This window comes from Galeopterus variegatus, unplaced genomic scaffold (assembly GCF_000696425.1).
Source record: "Galeopterus variegatus unplaced genomic scaffold, G_variegatus-3.0.2 Scaffold1808, whole genome shotgun sequence".
In the NCBI taxonomy this organism is placed as follows: domain Eukaryota; kingdom Metazoa; phylum Chordata; class Mammalia; order Dermoptera; family Cynocephalidae; genus Galeopterus; species Galeopterus variegatus.
The window spans coordinates 218,402-230,352 of record NW_007727919.1 but is presented as its reverse complement, the minus strand read 5'-3'; the positions used below and the strand labels follow the sequence as shown (position 1 = coordinate 230,352).

At 33.5% G+C, this 11,951-nt stretch overlaps 1 protein-coding gene across 2 annotated transcripts in view; it reads left to right on the top strand.

Annotated features, from left to right (window-relative positions):
* The window catches only part of WDR41 (WD repeat domain 41), a 46,627-nt gene that overhangs the window by 20,505 nt on the left and 14,171 nt on the right, over positions 1–11,951 (top strand). For both annotated transcript variants that reach the window (XM_008579100.1, XM_008579101.1), the window contains exons 5-8: positions 1,765–1,827; positions 6,963–7,074; positions 9,835–9,897; positions 11,328–11,438. In XM_008579100.1, the coding sequence (XP_008577322.1) occupies positions 1,765–1,827; positions 6,963–7,074; positions 9,835–9,897; positions 11,328–11,438 (349 nt within the window). The remainder of the gene's footprint in view (positions 1–1,764; positions 1,828–6,962; positions 7,075–9,834; positions 9,898–11,327; positions 11,439–11,951) is intronic.

Here is an 11,951-nt window from a genome sequence, read left to right as displayed (position 1 = left end):
GTTCATCAGCTGAAGTGGTTTCTAGACAGATTGCCAATATGTGAAAAAATTTAAGAAAAAATTTAAGTAGGGATAAACTACTTATATATATTTTTATGTGTGATTATAGTACAACATAAACAAAGGCATAAAATTCACTCAGATATTTAGGTCAGAGTGGCTTTATTACTACTGCTCCATTGAGGCAAATATTTTATGGAATAAAGTTCTTTTGTTTTTTTCCTTTTCAGTATGAATATATTCTCTGCAAAAATAGAATTTAAATATTTTTTCTTTATTCCTAAGACACTATAATAATATTTTGAGGCAATTACTAAAATTACTATTACAGTACAGAGGTTAGCAGCTGGGACAGTAGTAGTATAAATTTTACCTGTAAATGATAGTATAGAGTCATTTCCTTTGCTGAATGGCTTTTCTTATTAAAAAAAATTCCAGGCTGCTTAAGTTGGCAGTTCCTTTTGCCCAGATGAATTCTAAATTTACTCTGGTTGGACCTATACTGTTAACTAACTTCCTTAATTAAATGCTGAAGGTAGATTTTTTTTTTTTTTTTGTCTTTTGTCTTTTTTCCGTGTCTGGCAATGGATTGCAACCCTCAGTGTCGCCCCCGCACCGGACCGGGGACCTGCAACGGGACTGCAAGCCTCGGCGCTGCTCCCGCGCCTCGCTCAGCCAGCGAGCGGGAACCGGTCTGCATGTGGGATCCGAACCCTCAGGCGGGAGCACCGCCGCGCTTCCCAAGCGGCGCACTATCCAGTGCGCCACCGGGCCGGCCCAGGGTAGATTTTTTTTTTGTTTTTGTCAAGTGATAGATTTAGGAGCTCAAGTTACTGAATATTAAACATTCAGCTTTTAAATAGTGAAACAGGTGAAAAGGCTGTGTGAGATAATACTAGAATTGTGGTAAATTTAAGGCCAGAAAATATTGTCTAATTACTGTGAGCACTTTTTATATGCTAGCAATTTGTTTAATAGATATGTAATATAATTCTCATAACAATCTACCTACATTTAAAAAATGAAATAGAATATAATAAAAAATAAAAAGGCTTTGGACATGATAAGGTTAACAAGTTTGTTAAATTAGTTTTGATTTTAATATACACATATTCATATGTATTATATATATGTATGTAAATTTGTTTTCAGACATGATATAAAGTATATTTGTTACCATAGGAAATGGTGTAAAAAGTTTGAAAATCATTATACTCCTTAAGTCATGCTAACCTTGGACATTTTATGAAATGCCCTCTAATTGTTTTAAATACATATAACAGGTAATAGTAATACACCATTAGAATCATCTTTAAATAAGGATGACAGTAGTAAGTCATGCCATGCACGTTGCAAGGCTCTTTCAGTAAAAATTAATTAATGGATGTGATAGTTTTTAGTACAGATACTTCATGTTTATTAAATTATGGTAGACTATTCTGGAGAATAAACTTTTAAACAGTTGCAGTATTTAATGCCTGTAAAGATTCAGTACTTAAGATCACTCATTCTGCTGGCATTTTCAAATAGCTTTTTAGTAAAATTTACCTCAAACTTATTTGAGATCATAAGCCTGCTCTGCTAACTTGATGACTCACTATATGAATTAATTTTTGTGGTCGTGTAAAGACTAAATATTTTATGTTTTATTTAAAGATTTTCTAACTAAGTGTGTAACATTGGTGGTTCAATTAATTAGAAAAGTTATCTCATAATTAAGGTTTTAAAATTCTGTCTAGAAATTATTTCCTAACATAAATTTAGGTATGGGATAGTGATACTGGCAGACAAGTTCGGAGAGTATCATGCTTCCAGTCTACTGTAAAGGTAAAATCATAAGCAAAATATGAGTTTTTATGGTAATCTGGTTTTGTCTCACGAAAAATACTTTAATGAGTTAGATCACAGTCACTTGATTCTTCTAAGATTAGATCTTTGGGAATATATGCATATATTTTTGAGGGTACTTTTTGAAGTACCCTTGTATTAGGTGCTAGAATAATTGAATTTGAAATTAGAGCAGAGGCTAATCCTAGTAGCAAGATGAGGAAAAAGTCCCCAATTTTTTTTTTGTTGGTCATTCTCGGAATAGATATCACTTGCAGAATAACCATAACGGTAGCTATTCTCTTTTGTATGTTTTTAGTTGGTCATTCTCGGAATAGATATCACTTGCAGAATAACCATAACGGTAGCTATTCTCTTTTCTTTATATTTTGAACTGAAAATTTGGAGTTATTTGTCCCTCAATCTCTGCCTTCTCTAAGGTCATAAAGACAAGACATATCAATTACTTAGTTCTAAAACTAAAAATATATTGGCTAATCAGATGCTACTATTAGGTACATTCATTTTGCAAACAAATATTAATTGGGGCTTAATATATGACAGGAACTCTGCTACATTTCAGAGAAACAAACATGGATAAGACTTGGTTACTTGTGATTCCTACAGAAGAAATTACCATAAATATTCTGAGAAAGTACTGCTTTTTTTTTTAAATATTGTCAGCACATTTGGGAAAAGATACTGGTAAAATGAGATGTTTCCTCATTTGCTTTAAAGATAACTGATTTCCCTATTGGAATTAACACTATTTTTCTTTTTTTTTTTTTTCTTTTTATCTTTTTTTTCGTGACCGGTAACGGGATCGCAACCCTTGGTGTCGCACCCGCACCGCGCTCAACCAGTGAGCGGACTGGTCTCTATATGGGATCTGAACCCTCGGCGGGAGCGCCACTGCACTCTCAAGCGCTGCACTCTACTGAGTGCGCCACCGGGCCGGCCCAACACTTTTTTTCTTTAATTAAAAAAAAAAAAAATTGCTGTGTGCCAATAGTAAGAGTAGTTCATTTTTTTCCTAAAAGACAGCATCTCTGGTAGCTATCTTATGGCACTATGCTGTTCTAAATGTAAGTTTAGTAAAGTTTCTGGGAAAGAACATGTAAAATGTGCTATATGCTTGTATCTAATGCAGGCTCTTTTTTTTGAAGAAGTCATTAAAGTATTGACTTGATCAAAATCTCTGTTCTTTATGTGATCTTAAAAGATGCCCCTTTACATTCCTTTAAAAATATTCTTGCCATCTGAAAAACTGACTAAAATTGTTAGGTTTCAGATGAAAATACATGAATTGAAGGAACAGCGGAGAAAAACTTTAGTGTATTTGGGGGCAATTCCTTTGGTGCACTGTTCCATGAACTGGTTGTAGAAACTGGTCAAGAAAAAAGTCTCTTATTCCAGTATGGTGAAGGTGCTTTTTAAAGAGATTTTACTGTAATGTTAATCAGCTGAATAATTTTTTTAATTTCTTCTACGATTGTGTTTCACATAAAAAATTGTTAAAAATAGCATTGTGCTCACTTTAGGTGCTTTTTAAAGAGATTTTACTGTAATGTTAATCAGCTGAATAATTTTTTAAATTTCTTCTACGATTGTGTTTCACATAAAAAATTGTTAAAAATAGCATTGTGCTCACTTTAATTCAGTGGTTCAGTTGGTCTTAAATAGATAATTTGTCAAAGAAATTCAGATCCCTAATATAAGGAATACTATTATTATTTTTTGAACTAGTAAAGTTTTTTTTATAAGGGTTGGTGTTAGCAAGAAGATAGTGAAATTGTCATTTTTATTGCTTATTGAGAGTATAAATTGATAATGCTCTTCCTGAAAGGCAGTTTCGCATTATGAATGAATCTTAAAAAATGATTATATGCATTGACCCAGTGATTTTGCTTTTAGAAAGCTCTTTAAAGGAAATAATCAGAAACTTGGGCAGAGATTTATGAACAGAAATATATACTACAAATATATTTTTAAATATGTGATTGGAATTATCCTAAATGTCTTATAGAAAAAGTTAAATTATAGTAGACTATATACTAAAAATGGTATTTCAGAAAAATATAAAAAGAGTTTGGAAAATGCTAGTGGTAAGATGTTCAGTAACAAAAGCAATATATTATTCTCAACAAAATTAGCAAACCAAATCCAGCAACATGTAGAAAGGATTATAGACCATGACCAGATGAGATTTATCCCAGTAACTTGAGCTTAGTTTAACATCTGGAAAATCAATCAATGAAATAAACCGTAATAAGAATAAAGGACAAAAACCACACAATTATCTCAATAGATGTAGAAAAAGCATTCGACAAACTCCAACACTCTCTTGTGATAAAAAATATACAACAAACTAGGAACAGATGAGAATTTACTCATCCTTATAAAGGCCATCTATGAAACCCCCACAGCTAACATCATATTAATGGTTAAAGACTAACTGAATACTTCACCCCTATGTCAGGAATAAGATAAAAATGTGTGCTCTCAGCATGTCTGTTCAGCCTTGTACTGGCAGTTCTAGCCAGGGAAATTAGGCAATAAAAAAGAAATAAACAAATTCGTGTTGGAAAGGAAGAAATAAAACTATCTCTATTTATAGTAACACCATCTTGTATATAGAAAGTCCCAAATCTGCAACAAAACTATTAGGGTAACGTTTCAGTATATAATAGCAATACACAAAGATCAATTGCATTTCTGTATACTAGCAATGAATATTCTAAAAATGAAATTACAAAAACAATTCCATTTACAGTAGCATCTGAAAGAATAAAATACGTAGAAGTAAATTTACAGAAGTATAAGTCTTCTACACCAAAAACTATAAGCATTGTTGAAACAAATTAAAGAAGATCTAAATAAATGGAAAGACATCCTATGTTCATGGATCAGATTTAATATTGTTAAGAATGCAACACTGCCCAGATTGATCTACCTTTTGAATTCAACCTATCAAAATTACAGCTGGCTTTTTTTCCCCCCAAATTGACAAACTGATCCTAAAATTCATATAGAAGTGCAAGGGACCCAGAATAGCCAAAACAATCTTGAAAAGGAAGAACAAAGTTACAAGACACATTCCTCAATTTCAAAACTTACTACAAAGCTACAGTAATCAAGACAGTGTGTTACTGGCATAATGACAGACATGCAGATTAATGGAGCAGAATTGGAAGTCCAGAAATAAAGCTATCCATATGAGGGGTATTCAAAAAGTTCACGGAAGCATTTGTATTATCTTCCAATTCTATTTTTCCATGAACTTTTTAAAGTACCCTCATGTATGGCCAAGAGATTTTCAACAGGAGTGCTAAGAGCCTTCTTTGGGAGAAAGAATAGTCTCTTCAAAAAATAGTACTGAGTCAACTGGATATCCACATACAAAATAGTGAAATTGAATCCTTACCTCACATCCTATCCAAAAATTAACTCAAAATGTGTCAAAGATCCAAATGTGAGAGCTAAACCTATAAAACTCTTAGAAGAAATACAGGAATAAATCTTTCTTGACCTTGGCTTAGGTATCTTAGATATGACACCAAAAGCATAGCAACAAATGAAAAAACTAAATTGGGCCTCATCAAAATGAAGGTTTTTTTTGTTTCAAGGGACGTCATTAATAAAGTGAAAAGATAACAGAATAGGAGAAAATATTTGTAAATTACATATCTGAAAATGGATTTTTATCTAGAATATAAAAAGAACTCTTAACAATAAAAAGAAGACAACCCATTTAAAAATAGACAAAGGATTTTGAAAGAAATATCTCCAAAAAAGATATAGAAATGGCCAAAAAGTGCATAAAAAGAAACTCAACATCATTTGTCATTAGAGAAATACAAGTCAAAACCACAATGAGATACTATTTCATACATACTAGAATGGCTAATATCTAAAAGACAGACAATAAAAAGTGTTGATATGGGTGTGGGGAAATTTTAACCTTCATATTTTGCTGGTGGGATTGTAAAATGGTATAGCCATCTTGGAAAACAGTTTGTCAACTCATCAAAATGTTAAACACAGAATTATCATTTGATGTAGCAATCCTAGGTGTATTCTCAAGAGAAATGAAAATATATGTTTAGACAAAAATGTGTGCATGAATATTCACTGCAGCATTATTCATAATAGCCAAAAAAAGGAAACAACCTAAATGTCTACCAGCTGGTAAATGGGTAGACGAATGTGGTATATCCATACAATGAAATATTACTTGGCAATAAAAAGGAATGAAGTACTTATGTTAAAAATTTAGAGAGACAGGATGGGACCTCTTGAAATCTAAACCATATTGATTATTTTCAACTCTTTATTCCATCAGTTTGAAAAGCAACCCCACCCTTAGCCTAGACAAGACTACCAAGACCTCTTCCTTTTCTTTTTTATTCTTCTCTTGCCCTTGTTCTCACTCAGAGTGGGTGAAGAGAATACTGTTAAAGGAGTAGACTTTATTTTCAAATTAAGGATAAAGACTTCCAGAATCCTTGAAACACTCACTTTACTGAGTCTACCAAACATAAAGATTTATTGAAAAGAATAGGAGATAATAATTTAAGACACATAAAAACTAAAGTCATATTTTTAGCTTTATTTTTAAAAAGAGCTTATTTTAAGCATTGTGTTATTAGTTATCTGTTATTGAGTAACAGATTTTCTCAAAACTTAGTGGTTTTAAACAATAGCTGTTTGTTATCTCTCAGTGTTTGTGGTCAGGGATAGAGAGCACCTTAGCTGGGTGGTGCTGGCCAAGGGTCTTCATGAGTTTGCTGTCATCTGAAGGCTTCCCTGGGGGTGGAGGATCCACTTCCTAAGGGCTCACATGCTTGGTAAGTTAGTGCTGGTTGGTTGTCATCCTGAGGAGCAAGTGACCCAAGAGAGAACAAGGAGGAAGCCACAGTGTCTTTTATGACTTAGTCTTGTAAGTCATGCACCATCCCTTCTGCCACATTCTATTCATTAGAAGCTAGTCACTTAGTTGAAACTATATTCAAAGGAAGGAGAAATAATCTCCATGTGTTGAAGGGTTTCAAAGAACTTGTGGATGTATTTTAAAAACACCGAACTCTGAATGCTTGAGTTTCTAAACTGATACACATTTCATATCAATTTTGCAGTGTCTAATTGTTCTTCAGAGACTAGATGTTTGGCTTTCTGGTGGGAATGACCTTTGTGTGTGGAACCGAAAATTAGATCTCCTGTGTAAGACTAGTCACCTTTCTGATACAGGTAAAAAAACAAATAAGGTAATTGTGAACCACAATTGACACACTGTAAGAGACACAGTGAATCTTCAAAGAGACCTTCCATGAATACAGAAGTCAATATGGGGGATTTTTCTTTGTAGTTCTGAAGATATGTAGCCATATTTCTTCAATTCAGATCAAGGGCTGTGTAAAATATATTTCCATCCTGAATTGATAGAAGACCCCTCTCCTTTTGACTTCCCTTTCCCTTCTAACAGAATTTCTCAGAAGTGGTCAAGAAAGACCTTTTCATGTGTGCTCTTGGGCCATGTTCCTAAACTGAGTTTGACAAGGACACCAATGCAGACCCTTATGACTTTACTGTAGCATTTTTCTCTTTTTGTAGTGTCACTGGACTTTGAATAGATTCCTAAGGATGACCTCTTTTTGCAGTTGGTTATAACTAAAAAGTTCATACACGTGCAAGCTCACTAACAAAGTTCTATTTCCTCAGAATTCTGTCAACATACACTTCAATTATATAACTGAAAAAAAACGGTTTTGACTTTTATTGATATCAAGGATCTTAAAAAAATAAAATTAAATATTTTTAGAGTAAAGATATTTAAATATAAATGAGTACAGTTAAATGATAATAACCTTGAAGTCGTATAATACACTATTAACTACTTTTGCTTCTCAGAGTAAGCAAATGAGCCTAAGGACATCCTAAAAAGAGTACCGTTGTGCATAATGTTGATGTTTTAAAGATAGCAGGAACCCTGTGAGTTGAATTTACAGTTCATAATTGGAGGTAGCTTATCTCCACATAGGTATTATAAAATATCAGAAAAATAATGAGATGTCTTAAGAAGACTAAACCCATACATTTACAGTTTAACCTCTTTGTAAACATGTGGTTACTGATAATCTTGTTTGAATCTAAAGTGTATTTCTTTGTTTACTATCATGAGTTATATCTCTTTATTTACATGTTCATTTTCTTCTCTATTTCTTTTGCTAGCCTGTGGTTATTTATGAATTTTATTGTAAATTATTAGTAGTTATATTGTGAAATATTGAAATCAGGCTAAAAAGAATGTTTTATATGTTAATGGAAAGAACCACGTATTATTGCAGTCTTCTTTTCTTTTGCATGTTATCTTTGAGTACTACACATTAAATAATCACAATATTGCCCTGTTTGTTTATTAGTATCTCAAGAGATAACTGAAGACTTTGAGGGAATCTATTGGAAAGCTTGAAAAGGCCACAAGTTACCACTAGTGAGCTTTTTGTGATTTGGGTTTTCCAAGTTACAGGATGCTGGGTGCCAGCAGTGCTATTAGACCCTTATCTCATGATGGCCTTTAAAAGCCCTGCTTGATTAATGTGTTGGTGGGGCTTTTAGGGGCAGTTATTCTCTATTTGGAAATAAAAAAAGATAATCTTGGTCAATATTATCCAATGGAAAGCACTGGACTGGAAGACAGGACATCCATGCTCTTTTCAGTATGTGTTTTGTGATTCTGAGTATTAAATTACCACTTCTGGATTGTTGGGTTTCCAATATTTTCACAGCAGTTATTCTCTATTTGGAAATAAAAAAAGATAATCTTGGTCAATATCATCCAATGGAAAGCACTGGACTGGAAGACAGGACATCCATGCTCTTTTCAGTATATGTTTTGTGATTCTGAGTATTAAATTACCACTTCTGGATTGTTGGGTTTCCAATATTTTCACTACACGAGTAATTTGATGAACATTTTTTCACAAACTGCTTTCTTTGTTTAGAGTGGTCCTCTTGCCACCCATCCCCATATCCTCCACCTCCTTCTGTTGTACCACTACTCCCTCTCTCTCCTCCTGCAACACCACCTCCTGCTCCTTGTACATAGAAAAATACAAAACATGCTGTTAAAACAAGCCTGTGTGGAGAAAAAATTTTGGTTGGAAATACTCTTCAGATCATAACAGTGCTAGTCATTTGATGAGTGGGAAGAATAAGCAAATGAGTACATATTTTCTAAATTTGCATGTGTATTATAAATTACATATATGTCATAATGGAAAAATTAACTTTCATCAATAGATTTTTTGCCAACACATCTGGAGGTTCTAATATATCAACACTTTAATTCTTGCCGACAGAAGTAATAATTGTAATATATCTTACAGAAGTTGTGGTTACCTTCAAATCATTTCATAAATCAGCTATGAAAAGATATTCAGAATTTTATATTTAAATAAATAAGTGAAATGTGGTACAGTGTTGAATCTGATTATTTCAATAATATAAAGAATTTTATAAAGGTATTAATTGGTCATAAACATGCCATTTGAATTGAAGGCTACTTTCTTAGCTGTTGACTGTTGGCTAGCTCCCTTAGTCCTAGGGAGCCTGCTGAGACTTCTTAAGTGTACCATGAAGAAAACCCAATTTTACAATCATTTGAGCTAGGCATCTAGTAAATGGGTAATGATGCTTATCTTAAGGGACCTCTGTTAAATAAGTTTGAATGGCCGAATATACCACTTTGCCACAATAGTAAAAATGTTTGAAGAACATATCCTACCCTTAAAAAATCAGTAATGTGTTCCTGAGTTCTCAGAAACCTACTCTTCACAAAATCCTTTTCTGTGTGTAAGTGAGCAAGGGAGTGTGTATGCAGCAAATTATATGTGCTTTATTGTTACCACCCCCTTTTATGGGAAATGACTGATGTAAAACTGAGAATGTTTTTGTTTTTGATGTAATCCATGAAAAAAATAATTTGAACTTTGTTTTATGTTTTTGAAGGGATCAGCACTTTGGTTGAAATACCTAAGAACTGTGTTGTAGCAGCAGTTGGCAAAGAACTTAGTGAGTATGATTTTTTTTCTTTTTTAAATTTTGAATTAGACTTATATACACATGCCGGCAAGACTAATTAGTTTTTTATATACCTGCCCCAGTCTTGGCCTCCTGGGATTGTTGAAGTAACATGGAGACTAAGACATTTTCAAGGTATTAGGTCAGGTTTCTTTTTCTTGCCAGTATTTCAGGTTATGATCCCTGTGAGTTTGATTAAACAATAGATTGCTTGTTATTCAGAAATCCCAGTCTCAAGATCATTTAGTAGTATTTCAACTGACATAGAATTTTCATACAACTTTGAAAGGTATCAGAAAGAGTTCTCTTTTGTATTGACTGAAAACCCTCTTCTTTTGACAGCCACAGTTTGAATGTGAGTGGCTGTCAGGATTAAATAACCTTGCTAGAGATTTGTCAGTTGGTAAAATATCACAGATACAGAAAGAAACAAGGTGTGACCTGTTTTCCAGAGAGAAATGTGAGAAAGAAGAGACATTTTAGTAATTACCACCATTTGGAAAGGACATGATTTATGAGACCCTCTCAGTTCTTAGATGTTAGTTATCTTTGAGCATCCACAGCACTTGGTCCAGTGGCTTATAACACTTAATACATTGATGGTAAGCCCATTTATAAATCTCACTTCCATTCTAAACAAAGCATTTCAGGGCAGTGACTGGGCCTTATTCACATTTGGCATCTAGAGTTCCTAGAACATAGTAGATGTTTAGTAAGTGTTTGTGGATAAAATTACTTCAGTTGATTTGATTTTGGGTTTTCTGTATTTATTACAGTTTGGATTTATACTAGTTTCAAAAAAACTGTATTTGTTAAAGTCAGATAATGAGTTAATCAACACATTGAACATCTATAGTCAACAAAAGCATTGTATGGCCTACAAAAATTATAAGGCATATTCTCATAGAATTTATAATTTGATCATATATTCCTACATATAAAAAAAAGTTTAAAAAAAAAAAAGAAAAGCAACTGTTGAAGTCTTCACCGAGTTGAAGTTAGGCATACAGTAGTAGCTTATTTTTTAGCAGTGCTTTCTGGCCTGGGAACATGTGTGGAGAAAGCTGTTGGTCTAGATGATTCAGGAATATGGGCCAGTCACTGGCTAGGGAGGAAGTGAGGTGGGATAGCCGTACGTGCATTGAAACCCTAGAGAGAATGGGGGCTTTAGGGTTTGGTAGTGGGTTTGGAAGAGTCAATAAAGGAAGAGAGTTCTAAAAACTCACTTGGGGCTTTACTAGATCATTTCAAATTCTCTAGGATTTCAAAGAAACATTTTAAAGTAGTATGAATAAGGCTGTTTTTCAGATGGGTTTTTTTCAATATGGTAGGTATTTTTCATGTAATGAAATGCTTTTTGAGCAGAAATAGTGTTTTATTTCCTTGAGCACTTTAATAAAATTATATCTTTTTTCGTTTAGTAATTTTCAAATTGGTAGCACCCACAGATGGATCACCAAAATGGGATATTCTTGAAGTTAAGCGCCTCCTTGATCACAAGGATAATATTCTCTCGTTGGTTAATGTCAGTGGTAAGCTCATTGTGTACATGTATATTATGTTAAGTTTTGTACTTGTTAACGTAACCTGTTCTGAACTTCAGTCTTGTTTTGTTCCAGGATTCTGGAATTACTGTCATTAAAATAATGCTTTAGATTAGTAGGGATTGTCATTCTCTTTTATTGTGAGGTTTTAGCCAGTGGAGCTGAGAAAGTTTCATAGCTTGGTAGGTCTAAGATTTAGGCACAAGGAACATAGAGTAGGGCAGAGAAAAGAAGACAGAGGAGAGCATAATTATCTCAGGCAGTACTTGGTAGCTGTGGGATGATTGTTATAGGCTACAAATACTAACGCCTAGTAGCATTTCAGCATTTTTGGCAAATGGTTCTGGCGAGTTCCTCTTTTGTAGAGAAGATTGGAAATATTTATGCCCTTTTGTCTTGCCGACCACACAGTACAGTATCACATAGCAAGTTATACACTTACAGTACAATGAGCAGGATTCAAGTCAGTTACAATCATGATTGAAGACTCAGAGAATAACA